At 45.6% G+C, this 24,824-nt stretch overlaps 1 protein-coding gene and 1 non-coding gene across 2 annotated transcripts; one reads left to right on the top strand and one right to left on the bottom strand.

Annotated features, from left to right (window-relative positions):
* Positions 1-6,879: 6,879 nt before the first annotated feature.
* trnal-uaa (transfer RNA leucine (anticodon UAA)) lies at positions 6,880-6,962 on the bottom strand. The gene has a single exon. It is a non-coding gene; the product is annotated as a tRNA-Leu (tRNA).
* Positions 6,963-12,965: 6,003 nt separating this feature from the next.
* On the top strand, positions 12,966-23,281 carry LOC148662720 (zona pellucida sperm-binding protein 3-like). The gene is made up of 6 exons (XM_088633014.1): positions 12,966-12,982; positions 21,741-21,766; positions 22,327-22,501; positions 22,579-22,696; positions 22,897-22,997; positions 23,075-23,281. The coding sequence occupies exons 1-6, from the start codon at positions 12,966-12,968 to the stop codon at positions 23,214-23,216; spliced, it is 579 nt and encodes a 192-aa protein (XP_088489140.1). The 3' UTR covers positions 23,217-23,281.
* Positions 23,282-24,824: the final 1,543 nt, after the last annotated feature.

Here is a 24,824-nt window from a genome sequence, read left to right as displayed (position 1 = left end):
CACATTGAGATAAATAAGGAAAAATGGGTCACAGGAAAAAATTAAATCAAAGAGCAAAAGGGAAAAACATGGAAAAGCCAGCAGAAATTCTTGCACCAGCACAAAAATAAGGGGACAAAACAGAAAGAATACAAAACAACTGAACAAAGGAACAAGACATGGAAGAAAAGAAAGCCCATGCATTCATGAACCTACACCAAAGAAAAGATAAAAATAGCTTATCTCCACAAAGAGTTAAAACCCATCGTAACCATAAATACTGTAGGGAAAAAAAGTCCCTAGAAAAGCTGTGTCCTGTTTTCTCTGGTTATCTCACCTTTTGGAAAGGGTGATTGTATGCAAAACATTAATGCTAAAACCTGTTTACATATACTGTATCTACCTTCCTGCCTGGGCAGATGGCAGATCCACCACATTCACTTCTGTCAGACCTACCCTTGTAATCCATTACCATGAAAAACTCAAATCAGCCCAGGTCTGGAAACAATGCAAAAGGAGACATACTGTATGGAGAGAGGACCCAGAATCCCCCCTGTAGTAGACTGCTACTGGGCAAGGGGTCAAAAAAATAGAAAACCAACCTATTCCTTTTTTAAAAAAACCCTAGAAGCAGGCACACAGGCGAGCTCAATTTCTAACAACACATAAGCAAAAGAGGCATCTATAAGGGCAGGTGACTGGAGATCTCAATAAGAGTCAACACAAACACAAATGATACAAAAACCAACACAGTCTTCCTAAAATAATTTATGTAAGTATTTTCAAACCGCTTATACTTTCTGAGTACGCTAAAAAAAATCAGTTGTGGACTGTACCTCTTACCCCACATTGAAAGTTTGTATATTTGTTATTTGTTCAAAATAGAGCCTATTGCTTTTTAGAAATCAAAGACACTGGTCACTATTTTTCTGTTCATTTAAAGTGTGTGTTGAGTGCGTATGTGGTCAGATATGTGCCAGCTTCATATGAAGTCGATCTGATTTCTATTCAGGACACTGTATTTGGCAAGCTGCCAGTAATAGGGTATTGAAGATACTGGTGAATAGCTAGCCCAGGTTACTGTTCACACAAATGCTCCGGCAGTTGTTAGGGTCAGGTGATCAGTCCTGGATTCCAGGCCAAAGGAAAACATCCGTACTTCAGGATGGGGTTGAGTATTTTAAACTAGGCTCATCACTAGGCTCATGCAGTTATGTCACATGATGTGGCTGTTTACCCTGTCTACGCCACAGGCCTTTTGTAGTTTAAGGGTATGGAGTTAGTATACTTGCTCCAGCTTTGTGTTTGGGAAATCCAAGGGATATTGGTTGTTTTTTATAGACAATTCAACAATATTCTGTTTTTAAGACTTTGTACCATACACCGATCCTCCCCGGAGACCCAAGTGATTCTGGTTTAGGTAAGCCAAGGGACAATGATCTTCACGTTACCAGGGGGACAGTGGGTGGACAAGTCTCCCCTAAACAATGTATCTTGTCAGATTATGATGTCAGTCCGTTTAATAATGTTGTTGAACTCCCTTCAGCCCAAATACAGAGGAGCCCAGGCCCAGAATGTTACACATACTGACAGAGAGTGATCTCATTATGTGTGTCATGATGGTGCTGTCTGGCTGTCCTGCTGGTCTGGATGAGGGGTGCGTAGTGTGGTGCAGGTACTTGTCCCATCCTGCTCTTGGTCCAGGTTGGAGGGTTGCACCGATTCTGAGTCTTGTTAGCTGGTATGGATTGGTTTGGGGGTGTTGATACCAGAGTGGTCCAAGAGGGGGGTGCAGATGTCTCGGGGGCATTCTTGATTTTCTATGACTTCACGTTGATTCTGTTGGTTCTGAGTGTCTTGGTTACATACGCTTGTGTGTATAAATGAAAAAGCTATTGAAGAGCACCTCATTCATATCGGTGGAAGTTCCCATGTTCAAAAAATCCTAAAAAGAGAATTAAAGTTTCACACAACAAAGCATGACTGTGAAAGGTCAGGAGGCCTGCCTTGTGTGCACAACACTTGATTACAGTCAAAAAATCATGAAGCCATGAAGACGACCCACCTGTCCCAGTGTATTACCTGTAGTGTAATCTTCAGAAAATCATAAAAAATTAAAGAAAGGGGCCACAGCCACAGCAAGGTTGTACAAGGTTTAGGGGCCTGTCTGGTGTGTAAAACACTTGGTTTCAGCAGTGTGGATGCTGTATTTGAAATGCTATTGAGCCATGAAGACGACCCACCTGTCCCAGTGTATTACCTGTAGTGTAATCTTCAGAAAATCATAAAAAATTAAAGAAAGGGGCCACAGCCACAGTAAGCTTGTATGAGGTTTGGGGGCCTGTCTGGTGTGTAAAACACTTGGTTTCAGCAGTGTGGGTGCTGTATTTGAAATGCTATTGAGCCATGAAGACGACCCACCTGTCCCAGTGTATTACCTGTAGTGTAATCTTCAGAAAATCATAAAAAATTAAAGAAAGGGGCCACAGCCACAGCAAGGTTGTACGAGGTTCGGGGGCCTGTCTGGTGTGTAAAACACTTGGTTTCAGCAGAGTGGGTGCTGTATTTGAAATGCTATTGAGCCATGAAGACGACCCACCCGTCCCAGTGTATTACCTGTAGTGTTATCTTCAGAAACTCATTACAAAATAAAGAAAGGGGCCACAGCCACAGTAAGGTTGTATGAGGTTTGGGGGCCTGTCTGGTGTGTAAAACACTTGGTTTCAGCAGAGTGGGTGCTGTATTTGAAATGCTATTGAGCCATGAAGACGACCCACCCGTCCCAGTGTATTACCTGTAGTGTTATCTTCAGAAACTCATCACAAAATAAAGAAAGGGGCCACAGCCACAGTAAGGTTGTATGAGGTTTGGGGGCCTGTCTGGTGTGTAAAACACTTGGTTTCAGCAGTGTGGGTGCTGTATTTGAAATGCTATTGAGCCATGAAGACGACCCACCCGTCCCAGTGTATTACCTGTAGTGTTATCTTCAGAAACTCATTACAAAATAAAGAAAGGGGCCACAGCCACAGTAAGGTTGTATGAGGTTTGGGGGCCTGTCTGGTGTGTAAAACACTTGGTTTCAGCAGAGTGGGTGCTGTATTTGAAATGCTATTGAGCCATGAAGACGACCCACCCGTCCCAGTGTATTACCTGTAGTGTTATCTTCAGAAACTCATTACAAAATAAAGAAAGGGGCCACAGCCACAGTAAGGTTGTATGAGGTTTGGGGGCCTGTCTGGTGTGTAAAACACTTGGTTTCAGCAGAGTGGGTGCTGTATTTGAAATGCTATTGAGCCATGAAGACGACCCACCCGTCCCAGTGTATTACCTGTAGTGTTATCTTCAGAAACTCATGACAAAATAAAGAAAGGGGCCACAGCCACAGTAAGGTTGTATGAGGTTCGGGGGCCTGTCTGGTGTCTAAAACACTTGGTTTCAGCAGTGTGGGTGCTGTATTTGAAATGCTATTGAGCCATGAAGACAACCCACCCATCCCACCTGTAGTGTTATCTTCAGAAAATCATAAAAAAATAAAGGTTCCATAACCCAAAACAAAGCTGGGAATAGTCAGATGACCTGCTTAGTGTGCAAAACACTTACCTGCAGCATTGTGGGTGCTGTGGTTTAAATGCTATTGGTTTGTGAACAGAATACCCCTATCCCAGTGCATTGTGCCACATTAAATAAAAGCAAGAGAAAAAGAGATTCAGAACACAAAGCTGTGTCAGTGTTCTGTGTAAAAAATCGGTTTGAACATCATGGGAGCTGTTTTTAATAAGCTGCTGAGTAAAGAATATTTTAATCTTCCTGCTGTCAGTAGTATTTTCAATATAGTTGACCCTTACCTGAATGAAAACAGGGCGTAAAGGAAGGGTTTCAGAAATCAAACAAAGCTTTATTCCCGTGCTTACAGTCTGGGTAATGGGAGACTGCGCTGTTCTGCTTCCTATGGTCATATACGGGTTTTTCGCATGAAGCCGTATTGAACAGTATTTCTCGCGTTGTGAACGTGTGCACACAGCGGTCCCCCGGGCTCCAGTTCGTGCGTAATTACGCATCGATGAAAAACCGGAGGTTTTAAAAAAGATAATTAGCTCACTGATAGTTTGATGTAAAGGGTGTGGAAATATCCACAAGTCGTGGTCTTTAAAATGCATTTGGTTTGACGGCGTTCTGTGCTTCCATCGCGAAGATATGGACAAAAGAATATTTGTGCTTGGTCAAAAAAATGTCATAAAAACGACAAAGTAAAGGCTGAGAAAGCATCCACAATGTATTTTATACACAAAACAAGCATTCTCGCAACTCTAAGAGGTTTCGTGAAAGCGCTACAGGCGTGCCAAAATCGTTTTCGAACTTCGAGCTAACTTTACCCCGGTACAAAACCGAGGTCTGAAGCTTCCACTCTCTGATGACACTGTCCCTAAAGCCGGGCGTGATGTTTCGCGGATAAGCAGTGTGCCTTTTCTCTTGTCGTGTTCATGATGATTCGCTGCATAAGCTCCTGACCGGGTGTTCTGTACTGCGCTGTTACTTCACTGATCATGTCATTTTACAAAGCCTGAACCAGGAAAGCGACTGGAAGTCGAGCAGTTATGGCGTTGTTTTAATACTTGCCTACTCTTTCAATTTTTCGGTCAAATCTTTTATTTGGGAGTACTTTCAATTGATGTTAATCCTTGTCCCGATGCACGATTCTGGGCCATGGTGCATCTTGAATAATGTTCTTATAGGCTTCAGTTTGGAAAAGTGCGCTCTTCAGAAGCTACAGAAACCGCTAATGGTTACATAACACTTAATGCAAAAGGAACGTTCGGGTTTGAAAAAGAATATTACTTGCTATGAATACAAACACTGTTACAGCAGGCATGTTAGGGCTATTTTAGCTTAGATCATCAATTCATCTTACATTTCTTCTCCATCTATATCAACAGCGTCATCGCTACTGAGCGCTAAAGGCAGGTCCTGGCGATACAATCTTCTTTAGAAAACATTTTTAAAACTATTTCCACTACCATACGTAAAGTAAAAGATTCCGATTGCACGCAACTAATAAATTTTCTTTTCCAGGGACGTTGTAGCTGTCACGCCCTCTGCAGCCAGAGGGCGCTCCTTCTCTGACCTGTCCCTAGTTTCCGGTCTGCTGTCCTTCCTGTCCCTCTCTTTCCCTTGGGCTATATATTTCCGGGTCTTGCACTCTGTCCTCGCTCAGCATTGATGTTCGGATGTCCTGAGACCCGCCTAGCACCAGGGCACCCCACGTCCGCTCCCTGAGGGCACAGGTTTCTATACGGCATTCCTGAACTCTTTGCACTAATGAGCCCGGGCCTTTTCCCGTCTCGCCGCTACGCATATGGGTCTTTTTCTGCTCTCCCGCTCCCCACAGTTAGTCCCTTTGGACGTCCGTGACAGTAGCTAGATGCAAATTACAATCGAAAATATCAGTATCAGCTTTAATATTTTCTTTTGGATCCACAGGACGATCAGCATGAGCCATCAAAGAGCCTGTAGCGGCAAGAAGTTTAAAAGCGCACAAGTGATCTGTCTTTGGTCAAAGGAATTGCTGGAGCAGTAGGACACAGAGCAATATCTAGCAGCTGTAGACGATGTTCGGGGAAGAGATAATTCTGTTTTCAGCACAGGGAGTGAGAATGAGCTCAGTCCGGCTCCCAGCAGAATCCATTCTGGTTTGGTTACTGTCAGACTGTGCGTCTGAGGCTCTTTGGATCGCAACGTGAAAAAAAAAGAACAAAAAACATTTGCTCACATCTTGTGATTTCCACGAGAGGAAGAGAAGATATCACTTTAAAAAAAATCAGAACTGAAGATTTGGATCCGGGACCTCATACTTGTCAAATGATTAAAATAATAATTATGAAAATATCAGGTTGTGTTTCTGCAACATATCGTGCACAGTATGCCATTTTTTTCTAAAAATACAGTAGATTGTACTTAATAAAAATGTACAATTCACCGCTGGTATAAACAGATGTGTGCTGTGTTTGCCTTTGTAAGCATTTGTTTAAAAAATAAGTTCACAATACGATAAAAAACACAGAAAGCACAAACGTAATAATATCATGATACAAAATCAATACCAAATCATAAAGCCAATTAAGTACCTATCCTTTGAAAACAGTGACATTTGTATCTACTTTTGAATTACAAATCAGACAGCGTAGTCCCTTAATTCAAAGATAAGATATTTGCCAAAACAAGACAACCAGATGTTAGCTGAATTCGGAACAAGAGCCTCTGCTTCATCGTTTATTGAGCTTTTGATCAACGTCTGAGTGAAAAAGATTAGCTATTTTAACTATTTGATTAAAGTTCACAAAAGCAACTTTCTTCGAGCTGGAGTCGAAACAGCGACTTAAGGATTCCTAACTGTTTCTAATACAGTCAACCGCACTACCAACTGAGCTATCGAAGGGATTTAAAGTGCTCCTCTCTGGCACATATTGCCCAATGTAGTGAAATATTCCGGGTACTTAAATTCCAGTTCGACATCAAGTTTCCAACTCGTTTCCTTAGTCTTGTTTACCTTGAATTTAAGCCACAAACCAGGATTCTACTGTATAATCTTCCGGGGATGTTACAAAATGTTTGATGGGGCATCAATCATTACAGGCGGAAATTCACTCCTTTTTTTTTCTCGAGGCATCATATTAAACATTTCATTTGGATCGAGAAGAGGATCACCATGAGAGACAGAACAAACTGTTTGATTCCGTCTTTATTGGGAGCTGTATCACAGCTAATGCATGTAAAGCCTTCAGTATGCGATAGTGAGAGCTCAGTTATGCCAGGGAGTGGGAGAGAACTGAAATGTAGTAAATTCATATTTAAATAGAGTGTAAATCATCAAAGTGTTCTGTCACTTAAAACTTATTACAACACTACCAGGAGTGGGGATTGAACCCACGTGGACATTTGTCCATTGGATCTTAAGTCCAACACCTTAACCACTCGGCCATCCTGGTCTACAGCAATATGTGTTTCAGTTGTTTAACATTTAAATATGATTCAACAATTAAAAAAATTAAACCACGAAACCTCTTAGAGTTGCGAGAATACTTCCTTTGTGTATAAAATACATTGTGAATGCTTTCTCAGCCTTTACTTTTTCGTTTTTATGACTTTTTTTGACCGAGCACGAATATTCTTTTGTCCATATCTTCACAATGGAAGCACAGAACGCCGTAAAACCAAATGCATTTTAAAGACCAAGACTTGTGGATATTTCCACAGCCTCTACATCAAACTATCAGTGGGCTAATTATCTTTTTTTAAACCTCCGGTTTTTCATCGATGCGTAATTACGCACTTACTGGAACCCGGAGGACTGCTGTGTACAGACGTTCACAACACAAGAAATACTGTTCAATACGGCTTTGTGCGAATAACCCGTATATGACCATAGGAAGCAGAACAGCGCAGTCTCCAATTACCCAGACTGTAAGCACAGGAATAAAGCTTTGTTTGATTTCTGAAACCCTTCCTTTACGCCCTGTTTTCATTCAGGTAAGGGTCAACTATATTGACAATACTACTGACAGCAGGAAGATTAAAATATTCTTTACTCAGCAGCTCATTAAAAACAGCTCCCATGATGTTCAAACCGATTTTTTACACAGAACACTGACACAGCTTTGCGTTCTGAATCTCTTTTTCTCATGCTTTTATTTAATATGACACAATGCACTGGGATAGGGGTATTCTGTTCACAAACCAATAGCATTTAAATCACAGCACCCACAATGCTGCAAGTAAGTGTTTTGCACACTAAGCAGGTCTTCTGACTTTTCCCAGCTTTTCTCAGTGCTGTGGTGCTGTGGGACACCTGGCATCGTCCTGCACTGTGAAATGCTGCAAGACCTGTGGCAAACAGGGACATTTAGCCTCTGACTGTTCAATGCTGCCAAATTGCAATTTATGTGGCTCGGAAGGACACGTTTTTAAGAACTGCCCTCACGCCTACGCCAATAAACTCAAAATGAGAAAGGATGAGGCAGTGCTTGTTTCAGTCAAACCGGCCCGAAAATCCAAAGCAAACAACAAGTCAAACAAAGAACGCTTGTTGGACAAAGACTCTCAGCCTCCAGCCAGGATCAGTCCTGCTGTGGCTCCGGGGCTGGTGGAAGAGAAATCCACTACGCCCCCACAACTGCAGACTGCACCAGACAAGCACGAGGGTTTGAAAACCCCCGAGAACAGCGAGGACCCCTCCCCCACTCCTGCTCCTCAGAACGAGGGCCAGTGTGGGGCCCCCCGGTGGAGCGGGTCCAGCGAGGATACCCAGGATTCAGCGGAGCTGCTTTTCTCAGACTCTGCAAGTGCTAGAGATGTCCTCCTCTCCTCCATCCAGTCCATCACGGAGGATCTGCAGCAGCTGGTGGGTGAGGGGGAAGAGGAGACTGGTGCATCGGCTGCACCCCTTTCCCCTCAGTGCTCCCAGGAGCTGGACTTGAGGAAAAGGAAAAATGACTCTGTTTTCTCCCTGAGCGAGGAGGAAGGAGAGCATGGTGATGGGGACAGCTGGAACCCCTCCACCCCTCCCTCTACCCCCTTCCTTGAAATGGACTCCGTGAACGCTTTTACTGCTGCCACCCTGATGAAGGCTCATTCAGAGGATGGCTGGCAGGAAATTGGTAAGAAGAAAAAGTAAAAGAAGTCAATCAATAGAGGTATAAAAGCTTTGAAGATAGGTGGGATAAAGGGCCTTCTGATTGGTCAGGGGACAATAACAACAGAACCTCTGGCGTGGCCATTCTTTTCAAAGGATGGGCATTCAAATTGAAAAGTATTCAGAGGGTCATAGATGGCAGGTTGCTGTGTGTGGATGTGGAATGGGGGACCGTTAACCTGCGTCTAATCAATGTGTATTGTCCTACTGACGTGGGAGGAAGGGTGGAGCTACTCAAAGCACTCTCTCCCCTATTGTTATGTAGCACAGACGTGATAGTGGGAGGGGATTTTAATTGTATCTTAGAGCACACAGACAGGCAGTCTAGCTCTCCGATAAAATTGGATTCCAGCTCACTGGCCCTGCAAAACTTAGTTCAAGACTTAGTTCAAGGCTAGCACTGGCTAGCACTCCTCTCCGTCTGGCAGCAGCCTTCCTTCCCTCAGCCATGAAAAAGGCCTTTGTCCTCACCTTCACCTCCTCCCACCACTCTCCCACTGACCCGAACAGACACTGCAAGGACAGCCACTTTGATAGTTTCTCCCTGTAGCGGGATACTACCCCCTCGTTCTCTAGCAGCTTTGTGTTGAGTTTCCAGAGGCCTGGGCCAAAGACAGTCCTGCCCTGGAGTTCCACTCTACACCCTAAAGCCTGATGAGCTGAGAAGAAGACAGGCTGAAGAGTGACCCCAACAACTTTCACTCTCTCTGAGACAAAGCAATAGTCAATTCTGGAGCTGCTATTCCTCCCTGACCATGTACATCCTACTGTTGTGGGATATATACATCTATATGTGTCTGAGAGTTTAAAGTCTTGAACTAAGTTTTGCAGGGCCAGTGAGCTGGAATCCAATTTTATCGGCCTTTTGGCTAAGATCAAGTTCAAGTGGCATGCCCGCAGTTCCTGTCTTTCCAAAGTTCTAGAAGGCGATCGAAGATCCTGAAGAGTGCTTGAGCTGGTATCGCCCTAGGTTGAGCCTAGGGGGTTAAGGCCAAGCAGCAGCTGAGCAGCCGGCATCAACGTTCCTTCTCTCTGCTCTCTCCTCTCCCCTCCCCCTTTCTCTTACTCCGCCTCCTTGGCCTCTTGGCTGGGAGTAGGTACTCGTGGCCTGCCCGCGGTGCTTGCTTTCTTCCTCGAGACTCAGAAGCGCTATCCGCTCCCTCTCTCTCTCTCCGCCTCCTTGGCCTCTTGGCTGGGAGTAGGTACTCGTGGCCTGCCCGCGGTGCTTACTTTCTTCCTCGAGACCCGGAAGCACTATCCGCTCCCTCTCTCTCTCTCCTCCTGCGCCTGCACCTAGCTGGGCTTTGCCCACAAGGACAAAGGCCAGGGCTCCCTCGCTGCTCCTTTAGCAGCTAAACCCTCCTCTCCACAGGACCTTGCTCTCTCTCTTTCTCTCCTTTTTTTTTCTCCTTTCCAGATGGCAGACAAGAAGACACTGATCCGGTTCCACTGGACCAAGAAAACAGAGACGATGCCAACTGCGAAATCCTTTTTCATTACCTTCCTGAGAGGGATCCTGCAGTTGGTGGCCGGAGATCTCTACTGCCTGCAAGACAACAAGGCAGAGAGATACATGGAGGCCTACATGGCCACGGACGCCTCATATGAAAAGGCAACGAAAATGATCAGAGAAAAAGGTAAGCACCCCGGTTTCTCTGGTTTGTCTTTTGAGGAAGACAAACCAGAGGACCATCACAGTCAACATCGGAGCCGAAAGGGGGTACCTTTACTACCCCAGGATAGGCCACAAGGAGAACACGTGTGACATCGTCAGATGTCACAACTGTAACAAAGAGGGGCACCTGCAAAAACCTGCCGGGCAGCCAAAAAGTGCGATGGATGCGGCGCCGAGGGACACCTCCTTCACTAATGCAAGGTAAGCAAACCTTCGCTTGCGCACGTGGTGGAAGCCGGCCGGCAGAAACCGGTCTCAAGACAAAGGGAGAGAGGTGAGAACAAAGAACCCGCACCTCCCCCGCAGAGAACCGAAACTGCCGAGGCCACACCCCCAGCTGCACCAGTGCCACAAGATGGCCGCCAGGACGACGGACAAAATGGCTGACCGGAGGAAGGGCCCTGGATAACTCCCAGCAAGAAGGGAAAGAGGATCCACCTTCGGAAGGACAAAAGAAAAGAGTGGTAAGGGAGAACCGTTTCCTCGTCCTAGAGGAAACGGAACTTTCTTCCCCCGAGGCCCAGGAACAACCAGAGGAGGCAACCCAGGAAATGGAAACCCTCCCCCCCGAGGCCCAAAGACGACAGGAAGTGACAGCCCAGGAAACAGAACCCCCCTCCCCCGAGTCCCACGGACAACAGGAGGAGGCAGCCCAGGAAGAGGTTACCCCCTCCCCCGAGGCCCAGGTGCAACAGGAAGAGGCAGCCCAAGAAGTCGGAACCCCCTCCCCTGAGGCCCAGGAACAACAGGAAGAGGCAGCCCAGGAAGTGGAGCCCCCCTCCCCCAAGGCCCAGGAGCAACTGGAGGTCCCCGAAACTCCTGGAGAAAGGGAAGAAAAAAGCCTTCCCGAAGTGGTGGCAGAGAGTATCCTCAAGGAAGACAAGGATTACTTTGAAGCCGCCCTGGAGCCGGGACTGATGGTAGGGCTGGACCTGTCCAGCATGTTTACCTTTCAGTCCCCAGCGAGACCTGGAGGGAGCCCAGCATATTCCCCCCAGGACCCGAACGAGAGGAGTTACATCTAGGCTAAACAGTGCGCAGATGTAGACTCCCAAGTTTTCCACTGTAAGCACAAAGAGAGGAGGTTCAACTTTCACTTGTTTAATCATGACTGTGAAACTTATCTTTCTAACAACTAACGTGAGAGGGCTAAGAGACCCGGTGAAAAGACGGGGAGTCTTTCATGATCTGGCCTCAAAGTCTTTCTCAGTTTGTTTCTTACAGGAGGTCCACCTGAAGGATGAAAGCGACAAGCTGACATTCACCAGGGAATGGACGAAGGGAGAATCATGCTGGAGCGTAGGAGGGGTCCACTCTTCTGGAGTGGGAATCCTCCTCGGAAACCCAGAGATGACGCTGGTTTCCTCCTTCTCTGTGGTGCAGGGCCGGATCCTGGTCGCAGACATCGACTGGAGGGGGCAGAAGTTGAGAGCAATTAACGTCTATGCTCCGACGGAACCCTCTATCCGGAAGGAAGTGTTTGCTGACCTGGCCAGCTGCTGCACCACCAACAGACGGGTGGTGCTTGGCGGGGACTTCAACGTCGACCGGGAGAAGGGTAGCGACGCTAGCTCGGCAGAGCTGGAGTCGCTACTCAAACAGTTCTCCCTGGTAGACGGTTTCAGACGGTGCCGCCCTAACGACGCCGGAACGACATGGAAAAACTCCCGGGGAGTGTGCAGCCGCCTGGACTACATCTTTCTGCACACAACCTGCTCCCTGGAGTCGGCGACGGTGTCCCCGGAGTGGTATTCCAGCCACGAGCGCTTGACGGTGGTGGCTAACACCAACCTGCCTGCATTCGGTCGTGGGTACTGGAAGCTGAACAGGGAGATACTGGAGGAAGACGACTTCAAGGCACTGTTCCGTAAAGACTACGCGAGCTGGGTCGATCTGAGAGACGGCTACAGCTCCATGGTGGAATGGTGGGAGTCGGTGAAAGACAGGACCCGAACCCTGGCGCAGACGTACTGCAGACGGAAGGCGGCCAGGGAGAGGAAGGAAGCTGCACGACTCCAGAGACAACTAGAGGAGGAGTACAGCTCGGCTAACGGGGGAGGAGCCTTCAATTCAGCCCGGGCACGGGACCTGAAGGAGAGGCTCCGCAAACTCAATCAGGTCCGAGGAGCCCAGAAAAAGAGGGTGATCCACGGCCTGAGACGGGGAGATGGAGAGGAAGTGCTGGACGAGAGCGACAAGGTAGAAGCGGCCACCGCTTTCTACACGGAGCTCTTTTCAGAAAAGCAGACGGAGGTGGAGGCAGGCGATGCTTTTCTGGAGGAGCTGAAGGCACGAGTACCGGAGGAGGTAAGGGAGGACTTGGAGGGTCCGATCGCAGCCGAGGAGCTGAAGGCGGCGCTCTTGTCCATGGAGAATGGCAAGGTGCCGGGGCCGGACGGACTCCCAAAGGAACTCTACACCTGCTTCTGGGACACCCTGGCGGCAGATCTGGTGGAAGTGGCGCAGGAGATCTTCCGCCGGGGGAGACACCATGAGGGAGGGCATCATCTACCTGCTCTTCAAGAGCCCTTAGCAGAGACGGTGAGACGGGACCCTGTCATCGATGGCCTGGAGATACCGGGAGGCGCGGGGGAAACCCTGAAGATCTCCCAGTTCGCTGACGACATGACGCTGTTCCTGAGGTCGGACAGGGGGTTGAGGAGGGCCCTGCAGGTCATGGAGCAATACTCCAGAGCCTCGGGGTCGAAGCTCAACCGCCGAAAGAGCAAACTGAAGTTCTTCGGGCCCTGGAAGCACAGGACGACGGCGCCGGAGGGTCTCGAGCTCTGCACGGAGCCCCTCAAAATACTGGGGGTTTCCTTCCAGAGCCAGGACAACGAGACCAACAACTGGACCGAGAGGATCGCCAAGGTGAACGCGAAGCTGGGTCTGTGGAAAACGCGGTCGCTGTCCTACACAGGGAAAGTGATGGTGTTGAAAGCAGACATCCTGCCGGCTTTGGTTTACCTGGCGGTGGTGTACCCGCTGCCGGCCAGACTCAGACGAGCGCTGCAAGGGATGATCTTCGGCTTCGTCTGGGGCGGCAATACGAGTACATCACGAGAAACCGGATGTGTCAGCCGGTCGAGGAAGGGGGTACCAGTACTTTGTCAGGCTGTGGCTCTCCGTCCCGATGATGCACTTGGTCCAGTGGTCAAACACTGGGCTCAAGACAGAGAGGCAACTGGAGTTTTACATCCGCGCTGTCAAGTGGAACAGGAGGTACAAGGCCACGAGACAGCCAGAGCTCTGCACCAACCACAGAGCCCTGTACAAAGAGGTGAGGGGGCATTTGGTCGCTGACGAAAGGCTGCAGGTTCCCAGGCAAGTCTGGGAAAGGACACAGCCCAAAGAACTTGACAACCAACTTAAGGACGTCAACTGGATGGCTGTACACAAGAGACTGGCTACCAGAGAGGTCCTCTACAGACACTCGATCTCCAGGAATCCGCATTGCCCCCGGGACACGTGTTTTGTCGAGGAGACTCAGGAGCACGTGTTCTGGAGCTGCCCCTTCGCCGAGGCGGTGTGGGGCAGAATGGACAACATTATGCAACTCCTGGGAACGGGTGTGGTGCTTAGTTACCAGTACATTCTGCTGGGGGCTGGCACCCACCGGACTGGACAAGGGGACACAGGACCTGCGGGGGCTGCTGCTGTCCCTCACAAAACAAGGACTGTGGAAGGCGAGGAACACTCTCATCCGGCACAACATAAAGTGGGGGGCGAGGGAGCTGGAGGAGAGGATCCTGGCGGACCTCAGGAGGAGGACGAAGCACCACGTCGCCAAATGGGGTTTCCCCCACGGCGAGGGAGCGCTGGAAAGGACTTTGGGCCCTATACAGGGATTAAAGGACAATAGCAAGTGGTAGGTTTGGAGGGACTCTCTTAATTGCGCAAATCCGCCCCCACTTGCAAAGATTGATAACGGACAATCAATCTCCGTTCCGCCGTTGTTTTTTATTACATGGAGTGTTAATATGTGTGAAATGTTCCTTTTGAGATGTTTTTTTTGCGGAATAAAGTATATTTTGTAGAACAAAAAAAATCTTATGACAAGGTTTACAAGTTATCTGTTGAACTACATTCTCATAAGTGTGGTCACATTCCAGGTCATTTGTTTATGTTTTTGTTTCTGGAGTACCTGTTAGATGAAATGTGCTAATATGTAACCTAACTCCAGTGTGAATAACTAGAAGAGGGGAGCAGCTCCATTCCAGACCAAGGGAGCTTTCAGATTGGCTGGCCAGATCTCTCATTTGCATATCTGATTTGGAAATATAACACTAAACCCCCTTCTTGCATGGATTTAACTTGCACCCAAGAGTCCCCTACTGTGTATTGCTACTTATTTTTTTATGATAAGTGGTGATTACCAGTTGACAGGTTTTATTTGTTGAATTATAAATGGTTTTGTATTATCATCCTGAATGGCCTGTACTCAAGGTTTGGTAGGGTACGTGTTTTCATTTCAATTCTGTATTAATATTAATATTTCTCATACAACATAAATAGGGTCTTTTATGAATAAAAAGATCTTCCACTAGGAAATCTTAATAAAGCTGTGTGCTTCCATACACTCAAGCAGTTTTGATTCCTAATATTTGACCTTAGGTGTGGGAACGGGTCTTTTTTGCCATTTGATTTCCAATTGATCAGCACAGTATAGAAAATAGACCCATAAAGCAACCTCAGCAGTGACAAATGTGCGAAAAGTGATCACTTGTTTTCGCCCGCTTTCAAACTGAAACCCTTTGGTGTGTTAAGAGAATGTGATAACCACTACACTGCGCAAGGTGGGAATGGGTGACTTGTAGAGAGTGTTGAACTTCGAGAAAGGACTTCTCTCAGGAATATATTTCCACATTCTGAAGAGGAGATTTTCTCCATTTCTGTAGTCTGACTTCCTCTTTTGCTAGAGAGCTGTAGAATGTGGAGTCACCTATCCAGCTCTGGGAACAGTGTGTAGATAACAGGTTTGTTACTGCCGGATGAGCACAGTAAATTAATACAGCAGAATAAACACACTGTGAGTATTTGAAGGGAATTAACAATCTTTTACGTCTCGCCATGTTCAATGCTGCTGTCATTTCTGTAATATTGTGATTATCACGTTCATCACACATGCGCAAGATCCCCTGTTTGAAATTGGGCAGAAACAGGTGTCTTTTTATCTTCTCACATTTTGCACTCCTGCCAGTGTTTTATGGATCTTGTTTTGTCTTATTGCAAGAATTCGAATTTCCTGTGTCATTCATGATCACATCAAACAGCCAGCAGATCATGTCACCTTTCAGATAGTCATTCTTTTGCTTCCTAAATTTCCTAGAGACAGGTCTTTTCAGCAGAACTGACAAACGTGGCAAAGCAACCTGATAAGACCAGGTCCTAGAAGTCACTACTCAGTCAGTTACTACTGCCGAAATGCAAGCCCTTCCTCCAGCCTGAAGAAGTTGATCCTACATTACTCATGAAGAAGATGTATCTACCAAACCTCAGAGAGCTGAGCTGGATCACTCCCCTTCTGAATGACGTTGCAGTAACACTCTACCACTCCTCTTCGTGCACTCATGCTGGAACTTTGGGAGGCTACTGCAGACAGCAGAGGTTGGATCGTACACAGAGGTTGAAATAGCTCAGCTGAGAAAGCTTTAGACTGATGCTCTAAAGGTCCCTGGTTCAATCTGGGGTTTTGGCATTTTGTTTCGTTGCGCCATTTGTTCCTCTCTGCAATGCCCTGTGTCCAAAGTCACACTTCCCTTTCTCAGCCTGAATCCCAAACTAGAGTCTTTGTGTCCTTGAGTCCCTCTTTTACCGACACTGATGAAGTACAGAAATAACTTAACATGTTTTGCACTCCTTATGGTGTTTTATGGTGGGACCTGTATTTCTCTATGAATTTCCTTAGTGACAGTCCATTTGTTTTCAATATATTTCTGGTGAAGTTATTACATCAGTCTCCCCTGGTGGCTTGTTTTCATATCCCACTTCTGACAATGACTTTTCTTATGTCACTGTGATGGGAGTACAATTGGAAAAAAAAACTAAAATGTGTGTAGTTGTTTCCATATAAAACCTGTCTTCCATTTTATACAGTATTCCACAGGAGTGAATCAATTCCTTGTTTAATTTTGCAAAGGACCCTGCTGTCAAAAAAACTAAATTCCCATGTAGCCAAGGAGTTGCTGAAAAGCAACTTCACTTTGATGTTTTGTGTTGTTATAACTAATTCATCTCCTTTTTAAAAAATAGATTTCTGTAGAAGAAAGGTGTCTCACACTACAGTTTAAATTGTAAACAGGTCATAGAAAAAGCTCCTTAGCTCCCTGTCAGGAATCAAACCCCACTCTCCTGTATGACAGGCAGGGATTCTCACCATGGTTAAATTGCAACCGTAATAATATTGACAACATTAATAAATGCATATATAATTGAAATTGAAAACATATCTAACACAGCATCTTTTCTGGTTATATACCACAATGCATTGCTGATATTTGTTGTTTGCCATTTAGGTTAAATACTGTCATGTTTTTCTCAGCAATCGTCTTTTGATGTGTAAGTATAAATAATGATAATACTATTTGAATACATACAGGTCTTAATATTATTTTGATTAAAAATAGTACGTTAATAAGCAATAAATGGCATATAAAATAGTGTGAAGGTGAAGATTACACAAAATCAACTACAAATGTGGGAATTTTACATTTTTAGGATTATAAATTGCATGTAGCACATTAGCAACACTACAGTAATGCTAATATAACAATAGTGTAAAAAAAATCCTGACCTAATTCCTTACAAATGCTGATACAAAATGTGAATGATTTCAGAGTTTCGGGTATTGGGTCTCCTGATAGAGATCAGAGATGAACTGAGGCATGTGGGAAAGTGTACAGAACTGGTGAACTCCCAATTCCACATCAAGAGGCTGAGCACAATGGAAGAGTCCTGTACACACAAGTGAGTCCTTGACAACATGGACAATCAAAACCTACTGGTATGATATTATATTCTCTCTGTGGTGTAGAAAATATTCACTACTAGTATTATAGGTTACAGATAGGTCATTATGTGACATCTTACATCTGATTAATAGGATCCATCTCTGGCATACATTCTTATTTTTAGTTTATAATGTATAAGCTTGCTAATCTTTTAATGCCAAAATAAAGTGTTTTATAAAAAGCTTCATGTTCTAAGAAATTACTACAACTTTTGAACTTTGAAATATGGCCACTTTGTATTCTAGGACTTAGCAAATACTGCAGAAAAGTGGAGTTAAAATGTGAAAATGTGTAATGGGTATGTCTGATTAGTTGATTAGTGAAGATCCAGTAGTAAAAATAGCTTCTAATATTATTTCTAATATAATATTATTTCCAGATAAACCAACTTTGGAGAGTAGGCAACAGTGATTTCAAAGAAAGTGTGTTCACTTTCTTTGAAAGTGAGGTTAAGGTATTGCTTATAGAAAGCGTGTTAAGGTATTGCTTATAGATTTTTCAAATGTTTTTACATTACATTTTTACTTTGATCAAGTTAAAATATCCATAAAATTTAGCGTAAAGATACCTTGTTAACCACTGAATTTGCAAGGTGTAAAACTGCTAAATTGTCTTTTAAAATATAAGGATTACAGTAGTACATTTGATACTAAATATTTGAGTAAATAAACGTTGAGTGAAAACTCGCTTGAGAAATGTCTAAGCTCAGTCATAATTTGGTTTTCAGACTTAAGACAAATTAACTGATGATGGAATTCAACTTTGCTGGCACAAACCAGAAAGATCAAAGACAAAAGAGGTGCCTGGGAGACACAAATCTTTTTAGAGCAATTAAAGGTACTCTTATTCTATGTTGTACTTTCAAACTTTGGGTACTCTTTAATTAGGACAGACTTTATTGCTCAATTACTATGATGCAAGCTAAACTTAATACACTGATTAAGCTTTGATCTTAGTAAACCTTAATGGTTCTTTTTTGAGATTATATTCAAGAAGAGATTAATCATCATTTGTTGATCATTTGTTCATTTGTTGGAGAACTTGACAATCTTTGACAATTATTATTAAATGAGCATTATACAAATGTGCGTTGATATTTTTAATATGTACCTTAATTGTAATATATATATATAAACACAATTGCTTTGATATGGATGTTCATTTGAAGGATTTGAGGAAACTATCAAGGATTGCAGAACAACCAAAGATACATTTGGGCATCTGCTATTGGTAAAGATGAAAAGTGTGAAGCTTGCATACACGAGAGAAAAAAAAAAAGTTCTAATGCACTTCATTAAATTGATGGTGTGCTAAATCAATCGTGCATAAAGTGTACATAGCAGAGGATGGTTTCGATCCATCGACCTCTTGGTTATGGGCCCAGCACGCTTCCGCTGCGCCACTCTGCTGACAGCTGTCATAGTGTGATTCAACACAACTGCTCTATCTTTGCTTTCTAAAAGTGCGCCCGAGATGAAAAGTTTCAACGGTAAACGCAGACGTCACTTTGAGCACTTGGTGTTTTGTAGTACGAATCATCACACGCTGCTCTACATGGGCGTGTCTTCAAGATCGTTGAGAACCAAACCTTCTGCTTTCCGAGGCAACTGATTCGTTGTTAATTCACGAATCTTCAATGAGAATCAGTGAAACGAAAACCCAACACATGTACACACTCGCGTCCTAGCCTGAAAGAACAATGATGGAAGCATTTGAGGAATAACAAGAGTAGTCTGAACAGCTCCAGTCTATCAACTGCTCTACAAAGTGATCCCTCCATCCACACCCAGTTTATAACACTGAAAATGATTCAGGAAGCACAGCAAAGTTCTAAAAGCAGTGGTTGAAAAGCGTCTAGATACATAAAATGACAACTTCTCAAAAGTAAAATCTTCAGCTTTTAAATATTGTCATCCATATATTTTCGTTTTTCTCTTTTTTACATAACACGCTTTCGAGAAATAGACTGTCTTGTAATGAAGGCTGCATTAGAAAATGTGTATCTAAATTAAAATCGGGTTTATGATTTCTGCGTTTTTCAGCTTTCTTAGCGCTTGGGTCTCGATTCAGATATTGCAATGAAAGCAACAGGGGAGTAAGTTTTCCTTTTCTAAATCAAAGGTGATCTGCTCACAAGGAAGTATAAAAACTTCAGCGTTTACTTTTTGAAGACCGCAAATTGTCGAAACACTATTGCTTCATAAGCTAATAAGTAAGGTTTCTGAGCACGCATTGTATTACTAATGCTGTTATTAATAAAAAAATCACATAATGGAAGTAGTCTATTCTTTGTACAACTTTACTTCCCCGCTGAGTAGAGTTTAAAGCAACGGCAGCAGAAGTAGCAGTAATAGCAACAACGTGGTTAGAGTGTCACAATACACTCTATGAAATTATTGCGGCTTCAGATCGTTTTGTTCTGTTGAAGCTGCCTACAGGCTCTGAATTGCTGACATTGGCTGTGATCTTTTTTCAGGTTTCATGAAATTCTTCACATATTTGAAATATTTAATTCGGGTTCGCCTAATACACGGTGCAAACCGTACCTGCAGCAGAATGCTGTGGCACATGAAGCCCTTTTGTTTGCCGGTTGTAAGGATTGAGGTGCGTACTACAAATCGAGCAAGCGAAAAGAAAATTAAACAGGAGTCACTTTTTGGATTGCTAATTCATTGTGCTCTGCTCGTCTAGGTTCAAATCCCATCCTTGTCATGGTTAAGGCCTGAGACGTGTATGTTTTTTCTAAACGGTGTTTGCATTTGTTTCCTCTTTTACTCCTGTAAACTCAGGATTTTATTTCCTTGGTGGCAACAATACGCTTCTGTACAGTAAATGGTAGATTCTGCTTTCAAATTAGCTGCACCAGGCATTCGGGTACAGAAAAACACAGGGATTTAAAATTCAGGAATATGAATGGCCAATTGCTTACAGCTAGGGTTTTTACGTTTTCTTATCTAGCGATTTGTGTATCAATCTTTTAACAATTCATTAAAATGCTAACAATATGTAAAATCAAAACAACAGCACCGTTAAATGCTGGGGAGACAGGTAGTTGTTTTTTTCAATCAGATGCCAATCTCTAATGCTGTGTGTGAGAGCTTATGTATCTTTCCTTTTCTCACATTTTCTGACAACTATTCCAAAGGGGCACCCTGTCAGCTCCTAATACTTTTTAAAAGTCTGCCTGCATGTTTGATTATTGTCGTTTTATTTAGAAAAAGTTCAATATTGATCAAAACTAAAGAAAATTAGGATCACGAATTAAAACAGGGCTGAAGATGCGAGTCGCTCTTGAATCAGAGCTGGGCGACATGGGCTTCTGTTCTGATATGATTGTACGAGAAGCAGGAGGAATCTCTTCTCTCCTATGGAGCATGAGCTGAATCAGGAGTGAGACATTTCGTATTCATATGCATATGTTAACGCATGCATATGTTAACGCATGACCTACATCGTAAAACTAAATTAAAAAATAACATTAAGTTGTCAAAGACATTCATTTATATACAAACAAGAGACAGACATAGTAATGATTCTACATTAACTTGTCCTGCACTGATCAGACTAATTCAAATGTATGAAAGCCCGTTTCCGCCAGGGAGTTACAAAAAAACGCGCTATGGTATCGCAGAATTCCGACTAAGTAACTCAGAATTGCGACTTAGTAACTCACAACTCCGACTTTATATCTCACATTTGCAACTTCAAAAATAGCCCATATTTCATTGTCTGTCCTTTTGTTATTGTAACGGATTATATATCCGGGTCTCTGTGTGTAATTGATTACGTTGATTGAGCGGCAGTGTGACCAGGTGTGCGGTAGCAGGTCCTGCCAGTATAAAAACCTAGTCACAGCGTTCACACTTTATGCTTTCTTGCTTCAACACAGTTTGGTGGTTTACTTATTTTACTCCTGTAGCAATTGAGCGGGACGTTAATTTGGCGATACGCTCGTTTCTCTTTGTGCTGTGCCTGTGCGCAGGGGCCGGGCTCCCCACACTGATCTCCGCCGGGCCGGCTGGCTGGGACTCTCGGGAATTGGCGCTCCAGGCCGACCTCCCGGCTCCTGAAGACGCAGCCCAGTTGGAGGACTTGAACCTGGCAGATGCGCCCTCCGAAGACCTGTCTGCAAGCGAGAAAGACTCGCAGTCCTTTGCTCCCGACTTTCGCCGCCTTCCCGTGTCCAGAGACGCGTACTCGCCCTACTTCGACAAGGAGAAGATGAAGCCGGCAGCCGCCCCTTACCCGCCTACATCAAGAGCGTCCTGTTTCCTCCCCAGCGAGGGCGGCAGCCGGCTCGCCCAGCCATCGGGGGCACCCGAGGAGTGGCCGTGTGGTGCGACTCCAGCAGGATGTACGTGAGGGTCAGTCGGCTCCTGTTCGGCTTCAGCTGTCGGCCATCGGAGGTGAACTTGGGTAACTGCAGCGTCAGCCGAACCACACGCCGTTACTTCTACTTCATCTACGGGCTTCACGAGTGCGGCACGGAGCGATCGGTAAGCGGGTCTTCATCTACAGGCAGTGTATCGATGTGAGCTGTAGGGCTAGTGTCGGGGTTGCCTTTCCTGGGAATATCCCTTCCTCTGTGACCCTGCAGGTTGTCCAGGGCCGCCTGGTGTACTCCAACACTCTCCGCTATGCGCTGCCCTCCTCCAGTGCGCCTGTGCATCGCTTCATTCCCTTCTCTGTGCCGGTCAAGTGCTCCTACAACAGGTAGGCAGGGCTCTGCTGCTGCTGAGAAGCTGCTGGGAAAGTTTCCAGAAGCCCCTCATCCCCTCTGTCCTGCAGGTTCCACTAGTCCTACAAGGTTGGCTATGTCCCCACATGGGCCAGGAGAAGGACCTTCTTCAAGGACCTGAAGAACAAGCACAGCTTTGTCCTGCTCACCACCAACTGTAAGCTCCTTGAGCGAGTGGCTCCTCCTGCCTGCAGGGGGCGCTGTGTGCAGGTGTTATGCTGCCTCTCTCTCTCTCCAGCCCACTGGGTCCGGCTCTCTCCTAAGGATGAGTACTTCCTGGGTCAGCCCATGTACTTCCAGGCCACTGCCTACTTTGCCACAGCAGAGCAGAGGCTGTACATCCACTCGTGTTACGTAACGGAGAAACCAGACCAGCACTCCCAGCCCCATTTCCCCATGATCGACAACTTGGGGTACGGCCTCTTCTGGGAGGAGAGGTGGGCAGGAGCTCCGAAAGCCTGCAGGGGTTCATCCTTGTCCTTGTCCCCAGGTGCATGGTGGACAGCAAGGCAGATGGCTGCCTGTCCAGGTTTGTCCCTTCCAAGCAGAAAGATGTGCTCCGCTTCACAATTGATGCCTTCCTCTTCCAGAAGAAGCTGTCCAGGAAGGTACTGCTCTCAAAGGCTGCTCAGCCTTCTCGCTCTACTGATCCATTGTCTGCTTTCACATCCATGATCTAGATGTGAACCAGACTGTGGCAGCTGTAGCTGTAGCTGAGCTGCCAGCTTGCCTTCACTGATGGCAGAAGGTCCTTCTCTGTCCCTCTATTGGCCTTGATCCCTTAATGCTGTGACCTTCACTCTTGCAGCATGAAGTGACTGAGCTGTACATGCACTGTGTCATGGCTGTGGCTCCTGCTAAAGCAACACCAGGGACCAAGTCCTGCACCTACAACAGGGAGGCTAAGAGGTACTTCTGCAAGGAGCCTGCTGAGGGTGCTCTGGGACATGCCAGGTTTAGGCCTCACCTGTAAACCTTTCCTCCAGGTGGGAGGAGCTGTATGGTGACCATGAGGTCTGTGCCTGCTGTGATTCCAGGTGTGCTGGCAGTCGGAATGAAGGTGGGTCTGGTTCTCTATCCCTTGTGGATGCATCTCTGCCCAGGAGACAACCATGCTTGGACAACTGAGGAATGATCCCATGCTGGACAAAGGGGCTGTTTAGATGAGTAGCATCACTGTGGGACTCTGGGTATAGCGGATCCCTCACTCCTGGGTGTTGCTTGTCCACAGGTACCAGGAGCCTGGTGACCAGCAGTCGGGTGGCTGTGGCACCAGTAGAAGCTCCTCTGGATGTGGGAGCTGACTGGACTGAGGATGAGGAGGGAGACCCTCAGAGCTCCAGTGAGGATGCTGAGAGCACCAGTGAGGATGTGGAGGGAGCAGAGGACTTTGGAGATGTTGGCCAGTGGACAGGTAGGGTCTGGCAGGAGGAGCTCCTGTAGGGGTGGGTGTCCTGCAGTGTAGCTGGATTGTTCTCCTTCTTCCTCCCCAGGTGCCTGAATGAAGGCTCCAGCCTGGCCCTTGTGACTCTCCTGCCTCCACTTGCCTTGTAATGGCAACATCTCAATAAACCTGTGGAAGACCCTTCTGTCTGCCCTTGTTTCTTTATGGTTTATAGGTTTGAATGGGGTGGAGGAATTCGAGGGAAGTGAGACCCATTAATCAATGGAAGTATTTGTGGGGGTTCCCCTTTCAAGAATGCTTCCCGTATTGCTGCCAATGAGGACTGAAAATGTCTGGAGTAATAAAGTGTTGTACTTGGGGAAGATGGCCGCACTATTCCTTGGGCAGGGTAGTGTGACTTTTTTTTTTTACTTGGGGAGAGACAGAGGTGTTCAATATACTGGAAATCCTCCTGTTTCCGAGAGGGGTAGTGCTTATGGAGTGTGAGTTGCTACTGTAGTGCCCAGTAAGAGTGAGATCTGGTTTCCTATTCTAGGCTGCACAAACTGACTAAAAGAAACACAAGGAAGGGATTGTCAACAGGGGCTTGGTATAAAGTAGGCCTTCCCTTCCTTAGCAAAGGAACAATACTGGTGCACAAACATCAGTGAATAATGGTGCAGTTAGAATCTCGGAGGTCTTATCTTATGGGTGTTGGTTTCACAGTAGTGGTATTGGACAGTCATGAGAAGTATTAGGATTGAGACTGGAGATCCCAGTACTTGACTAGGAAGACAGGTGTTTACAACCACCTCTACCAGCAGCACAGACTGTGTAGATTGAGACTGAATGCTTACTACACAAAGCCTCTCCCCTGTTTCAGTGTCCCGTGTCATGATTTTCAAGTGAATCCTAGTCTTCCTTTGTGACTACCTATAACTTGCACAAATCCTGCTGGCCCACTAACACTGTCAATTATTAGCCCTACTGCACTGCCCTATTAAAGCTTCAAGGATTTAGGATAAACTATTTTATATAATGGTTCCAAAGGTGGCTTCTCAAAGCACTTGTCTTAATTACAATAAGAATACACAGGATAAAACAATTCCAATAGACAGAGGAGACCATGGATGGTGGTACTAAGGAAAGTAGAAGCAGAGGGCTAAAGAATGGAACCAGTTCAGTAAAGGCTCTTCTACAGAAGAAGGTGTTGAGTCTGAATTTGAAGGAGTTTAGGGAAGGTGACTCTGCTATCCTTGGGCAGAGCGTGGGGGCATAACAGGAGAAGGCCCTGTCACCCATACAGTGTAGACGGGCTTGGGGGACAGTTAGGAGACCAGAATTAGAAGAGC

Source organism: Lepisosteus platostomus, chromosome 5, assembly GCF_059453375.1.
Source record: "Lepisosteus platostomus isolate fLepPlt1 chromosome 5, fLepPlt1.hap1, whole genome shotgun sequence".
Taxonomy (NCBI): Eukaryota; Metazoa; Chordata; class Actinopteri; order Semionotiformes; family Lepisosteidae; genus Lepisosteus; species Lepisosteus platostomus.
This window is presented reverse-complemented; position numbering and strand designations above follow the sequence as displayed.

Coding starts and splice junctions, on each gene's coding strand:
- LOC148662720 (XM_088633014.1), top strand. Junction 22,502..22,578: donor CCCATGATCGACAACTTGGG/GTACGGCCTCTT, acceptor CCTTGTCCCCAG/GTGCATGGTGGACAGCAAGG. Junction 22,697..22,896: donor AGAAGAAGCTGTCCAGGAAG/GTACTGCTCTCA, acceptor TCACTCTTGCAG/CATGAAGTGACTGAGCTGTA.